The 16,708-nt window shown below is 38.6% G+C and overlaps 1 protein-coding gene across 4 annotated transcripts in view; it reads left to right on the plus strand.

Annotated features, from left to right (window-relative positions):
• Positions 1-16,708, plus strand: part of PPP2R3A (protein phosphatase 2 regulatory subunit B''alpha) — a 218,689-nt gene that overhangs the window by 75,318 nt on the left and 126,663 nt on the right. For all 4 annotated transcript variants that reach the window (XM_086674343.1, XM_086674345.1, XM_086674344.1 and 1 more), the window contains 3 exons: positions 1,613-1,879; positions 8,395-8,498; positions 15,645-15,747. In XM_086674343.1, the coding sequence (XP_086530469.1) occupies positions 1,613-1,879; positions 8,395-8,498; positions 15,645-15,747 (474 nt within the window). The remainder of the gene's footprint in view (positions 1-1,612; positions 1,880-8,394; positions 8,499-15,644; positions 15,748-16,708) is intronic.

The raw sequence follows: 16,708 nt of genomic DNA on the forward strand, positions 1-16,708 counted from the left end.
GAAGTAGGGGTTATAATCTGCTTTATTACTAAAATTCTAAAAGGTAAAGTAACTTTCCTGAGGTCACAGAAGCTAAGCATCACTGTTTTCTGTTAAGCTTTTCATATTTCATGAGCCTCACTTCTCTCTGTGCCATTTCTTCCTTGACTTTGCTTTATAGGGGTGACATTCTGATACTGCAGTAAAGTCTTGGTGTGACCAACTGGACTTTAATGTCCCTAGTAGTAGTAATGTATGAGCAGACTCCATTCTATGTATTAGTGTCAGATATTAACCTGAGACGGGCCATGTATGACAAAAGCAGATTAAATCACATATTTGTGTGAATGAAGTTTATCTTCCTCTAATACTCATGCTTTTCAAGGGTAGCAAGATTTTTATCCTGAATGTAAAGATCATGTTATGAGCCCATATGTCAAAAGGAAATATGATATTCAAATCTACTACTTCAGAAAAATCATTATTCAAATTTTAGGAATGGCATTAGCACAATTTAAAGAAAATGAATATTTGAGTAATATTTTGTGTTCATGGTAGTTAACAGTCATGTCCATCTCTCATAGTAGTATATAACACAATGCCATGCTCATGTGCCTTGATAGATAATTTGGTCAAAATTAAGAGAAGAAATTAAAACTCTGAAAATCTTAATGGAATCTCTTTTGCTTTTTCTGTTAGGAAGCTCAGAACTAAATTTAGTCCTCAATGGTAAAGGAGTCCTCTACCTGAATGTTAGTGTACCTCCCCTCCCCTAAATCATGGATAATCTTAATCTCCTCATTGCCCTCCTCCCTCCCCTACCTCACTTTTATGCTCTCTCCTTTCTCATGTCTCCATATGGCATAACACATCAAATCCTTTTTGGAAAAAGGAATGATATAAACTATAAGTGAGGTAATAAGCTATGAATGGGGTTTGGCCGTGATGAAATCAATGACGATGATCCTTGCCTCTTAGAGGTTACCAAAAACGAGAGTAATGTGTATCATGGAAAAAAAATGGCATGCCCCAAGGGGCAAGTAAATCAGTCTGGTGGAAGATATCCCGAAAGTAAAATGCTTTAATTTTCTTCACAAGGCTTTTCTCTGCGTCATGGACTGGCAGTGATTTTACCTAGACAAAGTCAAACTAGAGAGAAAAAGGTAAAAGGATACCCCCGACCAATACATTTTAGATTTATGTATTTTGAAAGAACTTACTCTGTCTGCCTGTTGAAGGAGAGGTAGAAATATGCAGAAAGGTGAAGAATAGTCTTCAAAAAGGATTTATTATTTCCTTTTCCAACAGACTAAGAATACAGCTTGAGATTCTTAATGTGTCAACTAACATTACTCTTAAATATCTGGCACATAATTGATGGGAAATGTACTGTAGGATTTTTAAAGCATAAATCTGTGTAAACTCAGGTATTGACAGATAATTAATGTATTTATTTAGTATGGATAGGCATTCCCTAGAAGCACACTTATCATCCTCTACAGTAGAGTGAGCTCTTACTGTCTCTAATTGTGGCTGCTTGTATTTATGCCCAACTTCTTGTTACTGGTGAGGACTTTCAAGAAGTATATGCTGTTTAGAATTTCTGTGTTTCATAATCACATTCTCCTTCCAGATTCAAAATAAACCAGAAAAGAAACCTGGAACACCACTTCCACCTACAGCCACCTTTCCAAGTAGTCCCCGACCTCTCTCCCCTGTTCCTCATGTGAATAATGTTGTGAATGCACCATTGTCCATAAACATTCCACGGTTCTACTTTCCTGAAGGACTCCCAGATGCCTGCAGTAACCATGAACAGACTCTAAGCAAAATTGAAACTGCTTTCATGGATATTGAAGATCAGAAAGCAGACATCTATGAAATGGGAAAAATTGCAAAGGTAATATAACTACTAAATAATGTATAATCTCTCTTTCTCTAGCAATCCCAGTCTTCCTCTCTTCACTGCCTCTTTGCTCTCCTTTTAAGCATGGCTAGGTTTTTTCCTATGTTGAAAAAATGTATTTGATCCTGATATATCATCTGTGGTCCTATTTCATGGAACTCATAAGTTTGAAAAAAATCTTAGTGGTCTTCTAGTCCATCTTCCCATTTAAGATAGGAATTCCACCCATGACATCATTAACACATAAATTCATTCTCTGCTTGAATGCTTTCAGTGACCAGAAGCTCACTATCTTGCCAAACAACCTGTTTCATTATTAAATATCCTTACTTGTTAGAAAATTTTTCCTCGTATTGAATATGAATCTTTTTTCGTTCTTACCCATTAATCATAACTCTTCCCTGAGCCAGGCAAGGAATGATTGGGCCAGCTCAACACTAATTCTACTCAGAAATAAATGGATTTTCCGCTAGGAACCAAGTCTTTAATATTTTCCAGTATACCCAACCTGCTTCTAATTAAGATCTTAGCCTCTCATGCTAGGACAACTGAATATCTTCAGTAAGGGGATCCTCCATCTCCAGTCTTCTAGAACAATTAATACTGGGCAGAGAATCAGATTTTATTTGATCATGCCATTCCCTAGCTCAGCAGTATTCAGGGATTCCTCCCATCTATAGCAGTACTTTGTTTTGTTTGGGTTTTATTTTTATCATGCATGTAAATTGAAGAGTCAGATCATATCTCAGGATTTAGCAGTGGTTTCAGGTGGTGTTGCAAGAGGCAGAAGGATTTAGTAGACTAAGGTTTGCATGTGGGCAAGTAGGAGACCAAGTTGAAGGTCCCAAGACCCCATGCACACTTTCACAGTTCCCCTACATTCAGGAATAATATTTTAAAGTTTGGAAACTACTGATCTTGAAGATAAAGCCCAAACTACTATTACCTGCATGAGCCTGACCTACTTGCCCTCCCACAGGCATGCCTCTGCATTTGGGCTCTCATACTTCTCCCTTCCAAAATGGGCTTCCACTCCTGACAACCCCCACATAACCCATCTTTTAAGACCTAACTTCTATCATGTCTTTGGAGAAGTCCCCAAATCCCTACTCCAGTCATGCCCTGTCCTTTTCTCTACCTGCTGTCAGAACATTTGCTACTACTATTAAATAATTTGTAAATAGAGTGGTTTTAGGGGAAGTGAAAAGGAATTCTTTTATTCCCCCTTTGTTCACCCCCCCATCTTAGAACTTGCTTGTTGATCCCTCAGATGTTTCTAATGAAAAGTAAACTGACATTGCAAAAATAAGAGCTCACCTATCTCTACTTATTTTAGACATGAGGAAACTAAAGTCCCATGAGTACCTAAAGTCACAGAACTAGCACACGTCAGGAGACAAGTCCTCCAACTCCTGGCGTTGTGCTGTTTATACCATATGTTATCTCCCCTGAACATATGCTAACATACCATTAGCAAACTTCCAGTCAGTATCCACCCAAATAAATCACAGGTTCTTTCAGGGCACTGGCATTTTCTTACCCAAAGCTTTGAGAGATGGCAACTCTATGAGCCAAGATGGTAAATTATCTGAATGGGCTGGAACCATGAATCTAAATCCAAAAGACAGAATTCAGCAAGGCTGAATGAAATCTACATTTAGAGATAACATGTTAACTGCATAAATGCCAAACAGGGTTATTTCTAACCTGGAGACTGTGAGAGAGAAACAGGCAGTTATATGGACTGTTTCAGGCAGGCAGACAAGAAGAAACTGTCCAGATTAAGGGACATAGTAGTTCCCTGGTGCTGTGCTGGGCTCACATCTGGAAAGCCAATCCAGATGGCATTTAGTGCCTCACTGACAGAGACCTATAGCCTGTTCTGTTTGGAATACAAGTCCTGTAGGACTTCAGCCTTCCTCTGAATATTCCCAACCCCTGACCGAGGATCCTATTCTCCTCTGCCTTTCTGTTGCCTTGTCTCCCCACTCCTACTCTGGTCCTCCCACCCCTGTATTGTGGTAGCCCTTGCCCTGCTCCATGGTTCAGTGAGAAGAGAGCAGAAAAGCTAAGGACTCCACAGATGGTCAAGAGAGGTGTAGGAAAGAATGTAGTCCAGTCAGGGTAGGGGTCTGTGCATGCTGGGGAGTCAGAGGAAGGACTTTGCTCTTTCTAGGTAATGAGGATCAATCCGTATGTGATATCAGGAAAAACTGCCAGTGTTGAAGCTGACAACATAGAGAAATTTAAAAATTGTGTTTAGCCCTGGTAATAGTAACATATAACAATGTACCGCTTACACCAAATTGTCATGTGGCACAATAACCAGTATACATGTACTGTCTGAATAACTTGTCTGAATCATACTTGATTGTAGCCCTCCATTCCCTTCATGAGTACCAGGCATTTGTGTTCATTGCTCTTAGACCTTAATTGTCAGCTCACGCAGCAGGGTAAACTGGTCATACTTCAAAAAGTTAAAACTAACATTGCATATAAAAATGAAGATGGGTACATAGTAACCTCAGTAGGTATCACAAGTGTATTGGTTTGTCTTGTTTTGTTTTGCCTTACTCTGTTAGTTCATTTTATTGGATTTTGCCTCTTCGTTTTTTAGATCATTTATTTTTTTATGTTTGTTATTGTCGAGGTATAGCTGCAACATAGTGTTAGATATTAGTTTCAGGTGTACAACATAGTGACTTGACAAGCCTATACATTATGCTATGCTCACCACAAGTATAGCTAAAAATCATTTATTTAAAAAGTTTAGTTAATCATTTCTTCCATTTAGCTAATCCACATTTCATCCAGCATTTAGTTGGCTGTGGCTCTTAACATGCACGAAGCAGTCCTGTTTTCAGTTATTTTTTACTATGCAGATTGGTCTTCTCTGACACTAGGCAGTGGACTCTATGCCTGTAGCACCTGTGCTGCACGTGCTTGGATTCTCATGACAAGCTGGTTGTAGGTAAAGGAGAAGAAAGACAGCCTTTAAGGGACAATGAAGCAAGAGGGGGTTGGAGCAATCAGTGAACACTTCTCTGAATTCTTGTAGTCTATAAAGCTCTTTGGAAGGCCAGCTTGAGTTTGCAATCCACTCTTAGTGCCACTTAAGTGTAGCTGTAGGGACTGGGGTCTTTTTTTTTTTTTTTTTTTTTTTTTTTGAAGTGCAAAGAAAACGCTATGTTTATGAAATCTGCATCTGTTGGTGAAGTTTAGCTCATTCATCTTTGACCTCAAACAGCCCTAGAGAAGTTAATCGCACTTTCTGATTAAATTCTCAGTGTATAGTTTGTACTTTTTTCCACAGCTCTAAGTGATGACAGAGAAGAAATTAATCTAGAGAATGAATCTAAGAGAAAAGCAGTGTAGGAACATACATTGAAGAACAGTAAGAAACGTGCTTGTTAGAGACTGGGCCAGAAGACTTGCCATTGAGTTTTGGCCTCTAGCAGGAGGTTGAGGAAGAAGAGTGAGGCTGTCTACTGAACCATACACTGTCAGCTCCTTTTTTCTGGCTGAGGGAGCACTGCCTTGACCTGTCGTGCCTGTGTCCTGTAAGCCAACTTCTCTGTACCATTATTTCTTCGTCTACAGTATGGGCTGAAAATACCTGCCCTCTTCTTCGTGGGGATCATGTGATGATCGAATGAAATAACATTTTAAAATGTTAAAGAACATTGCACATGTTAGGTAATCATCTCTTCCTGTGTGACTCATTAAACAACTTGCTTTCAATTCTTTATGTTGTTGGGCCATTCTTCGATCAAATTATAGATGTTCAGTTTTCCTTGCTCCAGCAACTTTGATTACCATAGACTGACTCTTGGTACCTCCCCTAAATCTGAGTTTCCTAACCCCATTTTCTGTATCTCTCCATATCCCCACTTGTCATCCATTCTTTTCCTTTGCAAAAAGTCTTGACACTGACTTGTTCTCTCCTCTGTTAAAGTCTCTGTTCTCCTGCCCTCGGATTAATATAATTTACTTTTTTGGGCTTCTTATTGATCTCCTGGCTCCCTTTATCTTAATTCTTTGATTTTTGAGCAGGTGCAGCCGGCCATACATTTTTTTAAGTAACCAAAGTGTAACATCTGCATTGCATTTTTTTCCTTTGTCATTTTCTCCAAGGACTAATACTCTCCTGCTGCCTAATACATGGCTACTTAGGGTACCCCACTATGAGAAAAATAGGCCAGCCCTTACCAATCTATTTTAAAACATATCCATTCTATACATTATCTCTTAGAATTTTGCCTTTGATTTTGCCTTTGACATAGAAATTTATGTGTCGGTCTCTCTGTCACTTACTATTCCTTAGGAGCTGACATGTATGCATTTTAACAGAAGTCTTCTAGAGAAAAGAGTATAATTCAAGCGAAAGAAAGTTGTTTAATAGTGAAGGTAGCCCCACAGGATGTAGTCAGCACACAGCCCCAGGTAGTGTTTCAGCTAAGAATGGTAACCACTTCCTGAAGTTGAGCTAGAAGATTCCTGACCCCTTCCAATTCTAAAAAATCCATGAGTGACTATAATGGTGGGAGTTTCAAGCACTTTGGCAAGCCAGTTCCAATCTCTCCCTCTATGTACTTTCTCCGTTTGGGGCTCTACACTCTTGCCTCTATAATACAGACTATTCTTTTAAGCTTTCCTAGCAGTTGCCAGTAGTTGGTCATATCTAAGAACATTTTCTTGGCAAACTACCATTCTGCATGAAAGGGAGAATTGGAAAGTGGATTTGACAGTTTACCACCCAAAGGATATTAATTGTGAGCTTTGTACTTTGGCAATCATAATTTACACAATAAACAAAATCCATTTGGTTGCTAAGCAACACCTTTCCCTCATTCTCCACCTCATTGGTGGTATTTGACCTTTGGACTTAAGAAATCTTAAGGTCTACCCTGTTTGCAGAACATGCTTGCTTTAGTGGCCCAGGCAGGAGCAGCCTCTTAATTCTTCCCTGTACTTACCTCCTATGGCTTGAATTTCACCTTCCATATCCTCATCTCCAGCATGAATCCAGCAACCTTGGGTGTTCTGTCATCATAACTCAGAGTCATTATCTCAGATGAGATACTCTTCCGGCTTCTGTGGTGATTCCACATGCACTGAGACCTCACACCAGGAACAGCTTCTCTAGAATCCAGTATGGATTCACATCTAGTGAGCCTCCAAAGGAAAAGCTTGCATTTTTAGAATGATGAAAGCTCAACAGATTCTGTGTCTAATATGAATAATAAGACTGTCTTTAATTACAAGATGCACCTCTTTGAAGGGTTCCAAATTTGGGAGTATGTTTTATGTGCATATACAAAATTGAGAACATTCAGAGACTATTTCTCAATTTCTCTGCTATTATTTAGATATTATTACTTGAAATAATTTTCCCTCTAGGAAAAAAGTAGGTAAATTTGGTAAGAAGTCTTTCTTGTAAGAGTATAATTAATTGAAAGAAATAGCTTTTTATTGAAGAAACAAAATCAACACCTTTTAGAGTATTCATTCCCAGCACCTCCTAAGGCTTTTATTATATGTAGTCATTTGTGGTTGCTTCTAATATATAAATAAATGATAGCATTTGGTTTTTATCTTTAATCTTTTACCTGAATTATAACCATTTAGAATAGATGCCTGTCTGCTTTGGATTTTCTCTCTCTCTCTCTCTCTTTCTCTCTCTACCCCTCCCCTGCTCATGTTCTGTCTCTCTCTCAAAAATAAATAAACACTAAAAAAAAAAAAAATTGGGTGGCGGCGCCGAGTGGGGGGGAGTTGGTGCCTATGTGGCTCAGTTGGTTAAGCCTCTGACTTAGGCTCAGGTCATGATCTTGTGGTTGATGAGTTCGAGCCCCACATCAGGCTCTGTGCTGACAGTTTGGACCCTGGAGTCTCCTTCAGATAATGTATCTCCCTCTCTCTCTGCCCCTCACCCCCTCATGCTGTCTCTCTCTCTATCTGTATCTCAAAAATAAGTAAATATTTAAAAAAAATTTTTTTTTTAATTAGATGGCTATTTTCTTGAGCAATCTAGACTTTTCCAGTTCTTCCTGACCCTGGGGCTTAATAACATAATAGGCAAAGGAGAGAGGGAGATGTGTGGGAGAGTATATTAATACCAGTGACCAAGTATTAAATGTGGCTGGCTGTAGGACATATACAACCATGACATTCAGTCATTTTTCTTTTTCAAAGGTAGAAAATATATGATGTGAGAGTGGTAGGAAGGGAGACTGGTTACTTTATCAGGAAAGGGAAAGACATATCACTGTAGATGATCTTGGAGAAAAGGTCAGATGGATTTCCATTTCCTTCATTAAACATGGAATCTTCTTGTTTCCCCTCTGTCTCTTTCTGAATCTACCATAGCTGATGTATTTGCTTCTGCCCCAGTTTGGCTCCCTCAAGGACCTGTGACACAAAGGCTAAAAGCCACAAAGGCCCATTGTTTGGCTGTGTCATCATTTCAACACCCCTTGGCTTACACTGTATTTGTGTTTTATTTGCAGCTCTGTGGCTGTCCTCTTTATTGGAAAGCCCCCATGTTCCGGGCTGCAGGGGGAGAGAGGACAGGATTTGTGTCCGCACAGTCATTCGTTGCCATGTGGAGAAAGTAAGTATACGAGCAGTCACTCCAGGGCTAGGCAAAGAATTGTCTGGTTCTCACAAGGTGCTTTATAAAGGTCACTTATTTTACACATTCATTAATTTTTCTTTACCCTTTATTTCAACAAGTAAAATTCAGTGATTCACACTTATTTATAACCACACAAATTTTTTCCATAATCTTTATCTACATGTCTCTAATCAGTGAAAGAGATCTTCAAAGATAACTTTTTAGTAACTCTTTGATAGTTTCTTAGTTTTACTTGTTAAATTTGGGTCTTAGAATTTGACTCTGGTAGCAGTGGCATAAAAGTACAGTCTCCTCAGGGCACCCGGGTGACTCAGTAGGTTAAGTGCTTGACTTGATTGCAGCTCAGGTTATGATCTCACAGTTCATTAGTTCAAGCCCCATGTCCGGCTCTATGCTGACAGTGCAGTTCCCGCTTGGAACTCACTCTATCTTTCTCTCTCTCTGCCCCTACCCCACTCCCGTGTGTGCGCTCGCTCGCTCTCTCTCTCTCAAAATTAAGCTTTAAAAAAAAAGTAGACTCTCCTTTAAGGGGAGCAGACCATATGTGTCATGTGAAAAAATACAGCTTCCGGGGGCGCCTGGTTGGCTCAATCGGTTAAGTGTCCAACTCCTGATTTCAGCTCAGGTCTATGATGTCACGGATCGTCATAAGTGTACTCTTAATCCCCATCACCTGTTTCACCTCTGACAAGTTTTCTTTCATTTTAACCTTCTTTTTTTTTTCTTCCTTCTTCTTTATAAGTTATTTCTTGATATATTTATACATTTTAAGAGAATGTCACAGCTTGCCCCTTCTACCTCTTAACTGACCGGACTTCTTTATATATGTTTATAGCCTTGTTTACATGTGTTCTGCTCACATTTTTTGGGCTAGATACCCTTCCTGGTAAACTATTGGGAAGTGCCATTCACCTGTTATCCTCATTGTCGTCATCATTATTATTACTTAAAATCAACATATAATAGCAGAATTGAGCACACAGATTCCTTCTGTTCCCTTCATGCCACCTAAAAAGCCCTTAGCAGTATAATGCTTGAGAATAGTAGGTGATTGATAAGTGTATTCTTATTTTTAAAAATCTAGCAGCAAGTTGAGTTCACCAAGTTCTTTCTGCATTACATTAGAACAACAGCTATAAGAGTATATAGAACTCCTATCAGTTAATGAACTTTTTGTTAAAGAACCATACCAATGCTATATGTTAAAATGCTTCATTTGTCCAGGTGAATTTTAGTCATTTTGTTACAGGGAATAGTTCTAAGTTGTCTGAATACCAAGAACTAAAAGGGCCCTAGGAGAATCATTCCTCATACACTATCTAGTTGACACTTCACAGTCAGTGTCATGATCACCATTCCACGTCTCCTATAGCAAATAGAAAACTGCTGGATAAAATCTAAAAAATACCTTTTTTTTTTTTTAAATGTGTTGATAAGTAGTCATAAAAGTCAGGGAATTCATTAGAGGCTAGAAATAGCATAAAAGCACTAATTAACAGGAGTGAACCAGCAAAAGAATTGGCATTTCCCCTTAGGGTATTTATCATCAGTATTTCTGGCAGCCTAGAACCTACAGGAAGGAAATAGAGCCTTGGGCCTGAACAGTAGAGAAGTCAGCTTGGATTCCCTCTCCTTTTCCCACCAGTAAAGCCAAGACTTTAGCTGGGTGGTCCAATTATGTGTTAATTATTATTGTTATTTTAAATTAGCATGTAACAGTAGCCGAATTAAAGAACTTGAAATGTATACATGTTCTAACTTTTGTTCAGCTAACTTCTTTCACCCTGGTAAATATCAGGCCCTGAAAAAGCCTTAGCTGGATACAGTATGAACCAAGGGTAGAAAGAATATAGATGCTGCACAACTCTTGTCAGAGGTACCTTTAGCCATTGAGATCAGCATTGTTGGTCATCTAACAAGCTGTGAAAGCGGCAAGAAGTGAGTTATAATTGTTTCAGAAAAAAACTTGGAATAAGCTGAGAGATTGAAAAAAAAGGAAGTAGTCTATTCCAGAAGAGATTAGAGCCAGAAAGAAGTAATTATTTTAGGTCATTCTGAATATTCTAGAACCCTACATTTGTGAGCCAAAGGGTGACTATAGCAAAGGAAAACTTAACCAACTTGAGTTACCTGTAGTTAACCACATAATCTTAATAACAGCCAGGTTTTTTGTCTTAAGACTGTGTCACTGAAAAGGTGGACATTTATGTTGGTAGGTAGAGCAGCAGCAGCAGCAGCCACAACAGCTGTGTCCTTTTTTTTTTTTTTTTTTAAATATTTATTCATTTTTGAGAGAGTGTGAGTGGGGGAGGAGCAGAGAGAGAGGGAGACACAGAATCTGAACCAGGCTCCAGGCTCTGAGCTGTCAGTGCAGAGCCCGATGCAGGGCTCGAACTCACAAACCGTGAGGTCATGACCTGAGCTGAAAGTCATACGCTTACCGACTGAGCCACCCAGACGCCCCTAGCTGTGTTCTTTTATTGAGATGGATCATTTTAATTTTATCTCTAGGGAAAGGATATTTTTACAAAAGGCAAAGGGGAAAAAAGACACACAGCACAACTCTTCATTTTAGGTAACTACAGGAGACTGTTTATGAAGTCATACGGCATGACTAACTGTCCCTGTCTTTTTTCATTTGAAAAAACATTTCTGTGACTAGATTAAGTGTATGTCTGTATATTAGTCTTATTTTATGACCCACACTAAAATGGTTGGAGCGCCCTCTAGTGGGAGCTCCTTTTGGCGTTCTTAAAATGCCTTGTATTTTATTTATTTTATTTTATTTTATTTTATTTTATTATTTTATTTTATTTTATTTTATTTTATTTTATTTTATTTTATTTTATTTTATTTTATTTTATTTTATTATGTTTTTATGTTTTTATGTTTTTATGTTTTTATTTAAATTCCCGTTCGTTAACATACAGTGTGATAGTAGTTTCAGGTGTACAACACTACCATTCAGCATGGGCTTATCACAAAAAGTGCCCTCTTTAAACCCCCATCACCTGTTTCACCCATCCCTCTACCACTGTCACCCCTGGTAACCATCAGTTTGTTCTCTGTTGTTAAGAGTCTGTATCTTGGCTTTTAAAATGCCTTTTAAGGGATGCCTTGGTGGCTCCGTTGGTTGAGTATCCAACTCTTGATTTTTGCTCAGGTTATGACCCCAGGGTTGTGGGATCCAGGCCTGGGTTACCCTCTGTGCTGACCTTGGAGCCTGCTTAAGATTCTCTCTCTCCCTCTGCCCTTTTCCCCTGCTCATGCGCTCTCTCAAAATAGAATAGAATAAAATAAAATAATTAAAAATAGTAATAAAATGCCTTTTAAAAGCAGAGGTGCTTTAAGGGAGACCCAGATATGGCTATTTGGGGAGACTAAGCAGCTGAGCATGATGGTTTGAGTTATCATACTGATCTTGAAGAAGATGTGTGTTTATTTTTGCAATTTTTTTTTTTTTTTACCAATTTTGCCCTTTGCATAAGGTGACTTGGGCTTAAGTATAGTACATTAAAGCTTTCAACTACAAAAAAATTACTGGCAAATAATGACATAGAATTTAAACATATTGGCATATGCATACACAAGCTGACTTGCTCCCATAATAGGCTCTTTATATTCTTGAAAAGTGAAGTCACATGTAAAAGTCACAGAATAACAAGAAATAATTTCCCTGCTATCCCAGTACTCATGGGATGGAGGCTTCCTAGCCCTCCTCCTAATGTTTTGAGGATGAACACCTTAATGGGCTCTTGTTCCCCTGCTTCTGCCCTCCCTCCTTTCCCTGCCTTATTGCCCATTTCATATCTATACTCTGATATCTATTTTCTTACAGTCAGGACATTTTTACATTTTTAGGGGAAAGACATTGCTCCATGGCTTTTTTGAGTTCCTGGATTACCCGCTTTGTGGCAGAGATCCTCTCAGTCAGTCAAGTAATATTGATCCAGCTTCGTTATGCCTTATTTTTACTTACCTTTGAATGTCAGTGTATGATTTGTCTCTTAACAGTATTTTGTTTTAAGAGCTCTGGAAGATACCAGTTTATTTTATTTTTTTTTTTTTTTAATTTTTTTTTTTTTTAACCTTTATTTATTTTTGAGACAGAGGGAGACAGAGCATGAATGGGGGAGGGTCAGAGAGAGGGAGACACAGAATCGGGAACAGGCTCCAGGCTCTGAGCCATCAGCCCAGAACCCGACGCGGGGCTCGAACTCACAGACCGCGAGATCGTGACCTGGCTGAAGTCGGACGCTTAACCGACTGCGCCACCCAGGCGCCCCTGGAAGATACCAGTTTAAAATAGCTATGTTTACCTTCTTTCTCCAGCTTTCACAACTTTTATTTATCTCCTTTTCTCTTCCATATAGAGTTTACCGGCCACTGTCATCAGCTGGAAATCATAATTCACCTTTTCTTTCTGTTTCATGCTTCTGGTCAGAAAAAGCCATTCTTGATTTGCCTTTTTCCTTTCAGAGTATCTCTCATCTGTGCTATCCTTTCTTTATAAAAGTGCTCCTTTACAAAGATCTCACCACCTTTTTATTGTGATCATCCCAACCATTTTCTAATCCTAGGAGGTGGTTCCCATCAGCATTTATTACATACTAATCTTTTTCTGAAATGTATACATGTTTAACTGTAGAGGCCTTGAGAATGCTAAAGAATGATAAGGAGAATTAATATACAAGTTATACTATAACTTTAATAATCACAAATGAAGTCAGTTTTTAACTATACACCCATTAGATCACAAACATTTTTTGAGAATCTTCTGTGTGAAAGTCACTGTGCTGGCTGCTAAGGAAGAAAAAAGACCTGTCTATAACTGTGTCTGCCCTTTAAGTGCCAGTGAAATAAAAACAAACTAATAGTACAATGGTAAATATAATACAATAAATTAAATAGTACAAAGATCAGTAAAGAATTTAGTTATGAGAGAAGGCTTTTTGAAAGACTTGCATTATTAGCTGAACCTTAAAGAATAGCCAGCATTCCAATAGCAAAGTCAAGAGGGATGGTATTCTAGGAGAGTAGAATCATATGAGAAATGGCAAAGAGGCAAGAATGCACATGGCACACTTAGAGAATAATGGACCAGGCCAGCTGTCTGGAGTGGAAGTTTCATTTAGCAAAGCAGTAAGGTAGATAGGTAGGCAGGCTCCCATCTAGTTACAGAGAGCCTTAAATGCTGAACTGAGGCAGTTAGACTATTCGTATAAGTGGTAGAGAGCTACTGAACATTTTTGAAAAAGAGGATTATATAATCAAAGAATGTTTCGGAATGAATTGCCTGTGTTTTAAGGTTGGATGAACACTGAAATCTGTTTTGACCCTTTTCCTTCTGTTGGTCTCAGCATGAAGTAATAAGACCCTTACTGAACTCAAAAGTACACTGGCATTAGAAAAGAGGGAATGGCTGTATAAAACATTTTGAGGAAATATTCCTAAGGACTCCTGTATTCCCATCCTGTATTCCAAACACTTAGGGATCCAAGCTGGAAACCTAGGAGTTGTTATGGACTTCCCCTTACTTTCATCCCTCCACACCAATCAACTACCCTGTCCTTCTCATTACAACCAGATTTTCCCCTTTGTCTTCATCTCCCACTGCTACTATCCATGCTCAGGCCCATAGTTGGATTTTTGCTTGATATTTTTGAAAAGCACATCTGATCTTGTCACTGTCCAAGTTAAAATTCTTCCATGGAGTAGGCCAAAGCCAAGTCTTCCTGATCTAACATAAAAAGGCCAATCCTATATGCTCATGTCCACTTTTCTTACCACCCCAGTGTTTGTAGCTGCCAAAATATTCCACACACTCTCACACCAAGCATTTGTACTTGCAGCCCTCCTGACCCACAGCATCCTTCTTTCCTACTTACCAGTTCTAGGGAATCTCATTGGCCCTCTTGTGTCCTCCCATGACACCCATGCTTATTACTTCTGTCGCATGACAGAGTATAACCTGAGTATGTAAGTATAATCTTAATGGTGTAGCACTCTCATTAGACTATAAACTGTTTACAGAGCACAGAACTGTGTCTTATTTTCTCTGAATCCCAAGTATCTTCAAGGCTAGACACAAGTGGCACACAGTTAGCATTCACTAAATGTAATGAAGAAAAACAAAATGTGGAGACTAATGGGATGTGCATAAAATAAGGAAAAGAAATAAGTTTAAAATGACTTCAAATTTCAAGCCCAGATAATTTGGATATTTCCACCTTTAACAAAAATAGATGTCCAGGAAAAGGACTGGCTTTGACGGGAAGATATAAAATTTGTTTTTTGATACTTTAACTTTGTTGTCAGAGTATAGTTACTAAGTGGAAATGTCCAGTATTAGTTGGGCATGAGGAATTCATAGAGCTTAAAGACTTAAAAGGGCATTCATTCATTTTTTTTTTTCTTTTTTTATTGGCCCTTCAAAGTCTAATTTCAGAAACCCCCTATCAGGTGGGCCCTGAATATGTCTGCCAAACTGGGCAAACAGAAGTCTTTGTCTTATGTGGTGCATAGTAGACCAACTGATATATTCTCTCCTGGCTGGCAGGTAGCTCTAGAGTTCTGGGCCTGGATGTCCTGTGCCAAACCTGAATGGACATTTTCCCTCCCCTGCAATTAGTAGATCCTGTGGTCTTAGCCCCAGAAACATTTTACAAAAATAATATGCCATTTTGTTATTGAGCTTTTCTTGAGGTGTCCCTTTGACGAAATCAAGAGCATGGAGGGGCTCCTGGGTGGCTTAGTTGGTTAAGCGTCTGACTTTTTGATTTTGGCTCGGATCATGATCTCACAGTTCATGAGTTGAAGCCCAGCATTGGGCTCTGTGCTAACAGTACAGAGCCTGCTTGGGATTCTCTCTCTCCCTCTCTCTCTGGCCCTCCCTTCTGCTTGCTCTCTCTCTCTCATTCTCTCTCAAATAAGTAAGTAAGTAAATAAATAAACTTTAAAAACTTAAAAGAACATAGAAAAATTCCCTTTCTTAATCTTTGAAAAGAGAGAACTTGATTCTAGATCTAAATGGCCTTCAGTTCAGGCTGAAATTAGCAACTGTTGATATTGTAGACATTGTTCACAGTAGCCAGACTTCCTAAGCAGTTGTCTCTTTTGTAGGTTGCTGAATAACCATCATGATGATGCCTCTAAGTTTATCTGTCTCCTGGCAAAGCCCAGCTGCAACTCTCTAGAACAGGAGGATTTTATCCCTTTACTTCAGGTAATTTTCATTTCCTTTTAAAAATGGGTTTTATTTTTAGAGTTTCAGAGGTTTTAAATATTTTTCAGCTGTAAGATATGTCAATTGAGATATACAAATCTAGAAGTCAGATTTGTAGAAGAGTGGCTTTCAAGCTCATTTTAGCAATAAAATCCTCTTGTTAAATGAAAATTAACACAGAACCCATAGTTTTAATAAAACAGATAAAACAGGGCAACTCCCACTGAAGCAGAGAAAGGGGTGCCACTCACCCTCCCCCTTGTCTAACCACAGGAAACATTGAAACACCTTCTGAAACCAGACATTTGGCCTACTTGGCCTAATTGACCTATGCCCAACCGAAAGGGCCCACTTGAGGAGTATTTACATCTAGGCCTTCCAATAAGAATCAGTTACAAGCCAATATTGGATCTTTTTTTACTATAGCATTCTTCATAGCCTGATACGTTGCTTATTAATATTCTTAATTTCATGTCTAAATATTTGGCTTTCCTAAGCAGATTGCAAATTCCTTGAAGCTAAGGTCTGTCTTTTCATGTCTGTTGAATGCTTATCATTGTTTTAGTTGTTCCAGTAAATCTTTGTTGACCTGTTCATGAGGATGCCTAAAGAAGGACAGAAAAATATATTAACATAGTTTGTTTTGTTTTGTTTTTTCAGTTGTATTCATGGCTGCCATCATTTTTTGGTAAATTTTTTGTTGAAATATAATATATACACAAAAAACATACAGATCAAAAGTGCACCCAACAATCATGTTTCACACATGAGTGAAATCGTATAATGTTTGTCTTTCTGTGATTGACTTATTTCACTTAGCGTTATACCCTCTAGGTCCATTCATGTTGCAAATGGCAAGGTTTCAATTCTTTTTTATGGCTGCATAATATTTCATCGTGTGTGTGTGTGTGTGTGTGTGTGTGTGTGTGTGTGTGTGTGTATACACACACATACATATAAA

The sequence above is a fragment of the Puma concolor genome, chromosome C2, assembly GCF_028749965.1.
Source record: "Puma concolor isolate L17-30 chromosome C2, mPumCon1.1.hap2, whole genome shotgun sequence".
Taxonomy (NCBI): domain Eukaryota; kingdom Metazoa; phylum Chordata; class Mammalia; order Carnivora; family Felidae; genus Puma; species Puma concolor.